Raw genomic sequence first — 5,324 nt, forward strand, 5'->3', positions numbered from 1 at the left:
CCCCCCCCACCTTAGTACAGAGCCTGAGGTAACCCTGAGAGGGGCCCCAAGAAGCCACAGGCACTCGAGTTTTCCCTTTCAGTTTTGAGTAAGTTCTTCCCCAGGAATGGAGGCGGGGGTTGGGCCGGGGAGGGGGTGGTGAGGGCAGGCTCAACATTTAGGCTGCCTTCTGCTTCCTTTGCAGGAGATGGCCTGACTGCGAAGGCGAGTGAGAAGCCGCCTGAACGGGTGAGGGGGAGGGGATTGGAAGGAGTCTGGTTCCCCCTTAGCTCTGGGAAGGACAGACCCTTCATTTTCCCTCCCAGATGTTGTTCTGTAGAGAGTGTGTATAAGGAGAGTTAGGAGGAGGGAGGGAGCACTAGTGTCTACTGCTTGTTGGGGAGAAAGTCCAGCCTCCTTTTCTTCCCTCCTCCTAAGGGCTGGGCCAAGGGTCCCCACTCTCCCTTCCCCCTCCCATCTTCTATCCCCCCCCAAACCCTGTACTAGTGTTAGCCTGGCCAGGGTGTCAGTTTTCCTCCCCTCCCATCTTTCCAAGGTACAGAAGAGAAGCGAACGCGTTAGGAGAGCAGAACCTCCAAAACCTGAGGTTGTAGATTCCACTGAGAGCAGTAAGTAGGATTTGAGGAAGTGTGACCTGGGAGTTCTGGGTATGGAAAAGATCCGAAAGTGGCACGCGGCAGGGCATGGATCTTCTAGCTCCTGTAGTCCTGCTCCATGCAGCGTGTGAAGTGCCTGTCTCCGCTATGGGTTGGCATGGGAACCAGGGGCAGTGGGGAAATTGAAAACAAGAGCAGTGAGAATGGCGAGTTTCCTGTTTCAGCTATGCCATCTCTGTCTCCGAATCTTCTCATTTAGAGCCTCTCCCTTTCCCTCCCTGGGAGGTTACAGAGTAACCAAGGGAGAGAGACACCAAGGTCTTAAGATACTAATGTAATGAGGGCCAGGGTGTAAAGGCCAAAACAACAGAGATCCCAGGAGAGGGACTGAACTGTTGGTCAGGGGATGGTTGGAGACCTGGTTTGGTGGCCTTTCTCATGTCCACCCCCCTACTTTCTCAGTTCCAGTGTCAGATGAGGATTCTGATGCCATGGTAGATGACCCCAATGATGAGGACTTTGTGCCATTCCGGCCCCGGCGCTCTCCTCGCATGTCCCTACGCTCAAGTGTGTCACAAAGGGCCGGGCGCTCTGCAGTGGGCACCAAGATGACTTGTGCACATTGCCGGACACCACTGCAGAAGGGGCAGACTGCCTATCAGCGCAAGGGGCTGCCTCAGCTCTTCTGCTCATCATCCTGCCTCACCACTTTCTCCAAGAAGCCCTCGGGCAAAAGACCTGTACCTTCTGCAAGAAGTGCGTGAGGGTCTTGGGGCTGTGCAGAGGGCAGGGATCTGGGCAGGAGTATGAGTAAGACAGACTGTTGGTAAGAACCTAGCAGGATGGAGCTGGGCGAGAGAGCGATGTAGGGAGGGAGTCAGAGTATTTGGCTCTGTGGTCATTGATCCTGGACGAGGGGCGGAAGCTGAGGAAATGAGAGGGTGGTCTTGAGTGAGTATTCAAACCTGTTCCCACCTCTAGGGAGATCTGGAACACCAAGGACTCAGTTGTGGCGCAGACTGGTTCTGGAGGCTCCTTCCATGAGTTCTGCACGTCCGTCTGTCTCTCCCTGTATGAGGCCCAGCAGCAGCGCCCGATCCCCAGTCCGGGGATCCCGCCGATGCCACTCGCTGCAGCATATGCCAGAAGACTGGAGAGGTGAGGACACTCGGTGGGGCTGATTTACAGAGCCTGGACAGCCCTGACCTGCCCCTCCCATCCTGGGGCTGCAGGGGCCAGGCCCTGTGGAAAGGGGAGTGGGGAGGAAAGGCAGCCATCATGAGGGAGCGTATTCAAGGACAGAGCTTCTCCAGGATGCGCACAGCTGGCCTTCCTTACCTCCCAGGACCTCACCATCAAGTCGGCAGCCTGCGGCGCAGGTTGGGGGGTCCCTGGGCCCACTGTCTGCTGTGAAGGTCTAGGGTGAGGTGGGGGGCTGACCTTGCATTGGGGTGGGCGGTGGTGGCCAGGCCCTAGCTCAGGGTGTATGTGTGTGTGGCAGGTCCTGCATGAGGTCAGCAATGGCAGCGTGGTACACCGGCTCTGCAGCGATTCTTGCTTCTCCAAATTCCGGGCCAACAAGGGACTGAAAACCAACTGTTGTGACCAGTGTGGGGCTTACATCTACACCAAGACCGGGAGCCCTGGCCCTGAGCTCCTCTTCCACGAGGGCCAACAAAAGCGGTTCTGCAACACAACCTGCTTGGGGCGTATAAGAAGGTGGGGCCGAGGGAGTAGTGCATTAGAGGGCTGTGGAAGGGGTGTGGTTCTTGGGTGATAAATAAAGGTGGCTGACAGGTCAAGGACTGGGAGAAATAAAACAAATAAAGGGGTTTCAATTGTATCTGTTATGTTTTATTTTGAAGCTGGCTGGTGGATACACAGGTCTTTGTTACATCATCATCTATACTTTTTTTGTATGCCTGAAATATTTCATGTTTAAAACATTTAAAAAATAAAAGTGAAGGGACAAATCCAGCCTCAGCCTCTCCTTCCCCATCCTCACAGAAAACACACGTGTGTACCCATGTGTCTGGTGCAAGACCCTGTGTAAGAACTTTGAGATGCTATCACATGTGGATCGTAATGGCAAGACCAGCTTGTTCTGTTCCCTGTGCTGTACCACTTCTTACAAAGTGAAGCAGGCAGGGCTCACTGGTAGGTGCAAAGCCCTCTTCTCTGAGTCCCCTGCTGGCCTTCTCTCTCCTCCCATACTCCCCTCTTCCAGAGTAATCCCTGCTGCCCGACCTTAGCCCCAACCACATCTCCCCGTGGAATTTCTGTTCGTCTCTTGCACTGCCTTACACCTTCTGTGTGCTCTCTCTCTCCTTCTCTCTTTTCTTTTCCTCTCTCTCTTTCTCTCTATGCCCCAGGCCCTCCCCGACCCTGCAGCTTCTGCCGCCGCAGCCTCTCTGACCCCTGTTACTACAACAAGGTTGACCGCACAGTCTACCAGTTCTGCAGCCCCAGCTGCTGGACCAAGTTCCAGGTACTCCAGGCCCTGGACCAGGGATAGAAGGGTGTGGTAACATAAAGAGGGTCGGAGAATTGGGGTAGGCAGGCCTGGGCAGAGCAAAGAACAAGCCTGACTCCCCTTCCCCACAGCTGCACACATCTTGCCCCTCCCTTACTTGTCTTCCTTCCCTCCAGCGCACAAGCCCCGAAGGGGCATTCACCTGAGCTGTCACTACTGCCACAGCCTCTTCAGTGGCAAGCCTGAGGTCTTGGACTGGCAGGTAAGAGCCCCACCCCACCCACATCTTGCCACATGACCAGACTGTCTGAAGGGGTCCTACCACTTGGCCCCTGCTGAGGCCAGATGTTACAGCTTATCCTCCCTGCCCTGTGCCCCACCTCAGGACCAAGTGTTCCAGTTCTGCTGCCGTGATTGCTGTGAGGACTTCAAGCGGCTTCGGGGTGTGGTGTCCCAGTGTGAGCACTGTCGGCAGGAGAAACTCTTGCATGAGAAACTCCGATTCAGCGGAGTGGAGAAGAGCTTCTGCAGCGAAGGTAAGGAGATGGGGAAGGGCAGAAGACACGTAACTCCCAACCAGGGAGAATGGAGGAGAAGGGAGGGAGGCTGGGAAAGTGGTCCATGAGGCAGGGCCTTCCGCCCAGGATGCTCTACCCCATCTCCCCTAAAGCTTTGAGCACAAGGGGCTGCTTAGAGAGAGGTTTCAGGTGTAGCACCTTAAAAAGGTTGCGTCTCTTGCCCTTGGGTACCTGTGTCTCTGGACTCTCTTTCCTCTTCCCCTCTTTCCAGGCTGTGTGCTGCTGTACAAACAGGACTTCACTAAGAAGCTGGGCTTGTGCTGTATCACTTGTACTTACTGCTCCCAGACTTGCCAGCGCGGAGTCACTGAGCAACTGGATGGCAGCACCTGGGACTTCTGCAGTGAGGACTGTAAGAGCAAGTACCTGCTGTGGTACTGCAAGGTAAGGAGGGTCAGCACGTGAGCGAGGCGGGAAAGAGGGCGGCGGGGAGAACAGGCTGTGGGTACTAAGCTCGGGGTGTGGACAGATCTCCAGGCAGGGCAGCCAGCCTTCCATCTCTAAGCCGGCCCGATCTCCAAGCGGAGAGGAGCATGGCTTATCCCAGGGGAAAGATAGGGCCCAACGCATTTTAGGGAGGCAGGTCTGACCATCCTTTTGACATCCTCAGGCTGCCCGGTGCCATGCCTGTAAGCGCCAGGGGAAGCTGCTGGAGACCATCCACTGGCGTGGGCAGATCCGTCATTTCTGCAACCAGCAGTGTCTTCTGCGCTTCTATAGCCAGCAGAACCAACCCAACCTGGATACCCAGAGTGGGCCCGAGAGCCTCCTGAACAGTGAGTCCCGGGCAGGGGGTGCACTCTGTTAGAGGGGGCCTGGACTCTCCTAATCCTAAGCCTAGCCCCTTTCTCCTTCCTCTTGTGTTCACCTCATCCCTGGCCAGATACAGTGCTAGTACTGTGAACTGTATTCTCTTTTAGCTTCCGAACCCTGCAGGTTCGGAAGGGGAAGTCTTATTTAAAACTTCTTGGAGTTAACGTCTACTGATTGTCTATGAAATATATATTATAAGGGAGTGGGTGCCTATCCTGATAGGATGGGGCATATAGGGGTTATGGTTACTTTTCTGAGATAAGGAAATCTCAGCATAAACTCTACCTTTAGTGAGACTGAAGACTGCTATTTCTAGAATGTTACCCCTGCCCCTCTACAACTCCAGGGATACCCAGGCTATCTAAATGGAAGGTCTCAATTGTGGGTTTTGGGGAAAATGTAATGTTTCATTCTCAAGGAGCAAAGAGTCTTTTAGGCTACTATTGCTGGGGCACAGAGGAGACTAGATCTGGGATGGCAAGGGGGGCAAATCCTAGAACTTCCCATCTGTATTTGGTGTACCTGTTAATGAAGCTCTCCTGGAACAGGGGTAAGGAAAATGGAGAGCTAGTCCTTTGGATGAGAGCATTTATTTGTTTTGATCTACAGGTCAGTCTCCTGAGTCAAAACCCCAGACACCCTCTCAAACCAAAGTGGAGAACAGCAACACAGTGAGGACCCCAGAGGAAAATGGGAATTTGGGCAAGGTCGGGGCAAAAGCCAAGGGGGAGGATAATCTCAGAGGAGGGTGCGGCAGTTGGCGGCACAAATGTTCCTTTTTCTTTGCAGATCCCTGTGAAGACCCGATCAGCTCCCACTGCTCCCCCCCCTCCCCCCCCCCCCCCCCCCCCCCCCACCCCCCCC

General features: G+C 54.7%; 1 protein-coding gene across 1 annotated transcript in view; it reads left to right on the forward strand.

Moving 5' to 3' along the window:
* ZMYM3 (zinc finger MYM-type containing 3) overlaps window positions 1-5,324 on the forward strand; it is a 14,700-nt gene that overhangs the window by 2,786 nt on the left and 6,590 nt on the right. Inside the window, 15 exon segments of the mRNA XM_017875876.1 lie at window positions 83-228; window positions 542-608; window positions 1,059-1,325; window positions 1,328-1,352; window positions 1,578-1,690; window positions 1,693-1,754; window positions 2,098-2,329; window positions 2,604-2,753; window positions 2,969-3,093; window positions 3,254-3,331; window positions 3,455-3,605; window positions 3,859-4,031; window positions 4,258-4,423; window positions 5,070-5,167; window positions 5,250-5,319. Coding sequence (XP_017731365.1) covers window positions 83-228; window positions 542-608; window positions 1,059-1,325; window positions 1,328-1,352; window positions 1,578-1,690; window positions 1,693-1,754; window positions 2,098-2,329; window positions 2,604-2,753; window positions 2,969-3,093; window positions 3,254-3,331; window positions 3,455-3,605; window positions 3,859-4,031; window positions 4,258-4,423; window positions 5,070-5,167; window positions 5,250-5,319 — 1,923 coding nt within the window.

Source organism: Rhinopithecus bieti, unplaced genomic scaffold (assembly GCF_001698545.2).
Source record: "Rhinopithecus bieti isolate Rb0 unplaced genomic scaffold, ASM169854v2 scaffold_10417, whole genome shotgun sequence".
NCBI classification, from domain to species: domain Eukaryota; kingdom Metazoa; phylum Chordata; class Mammalia; order Primates; family Cercopithecidae; genus Rhinopithecus; species Rhinopithecus bieti.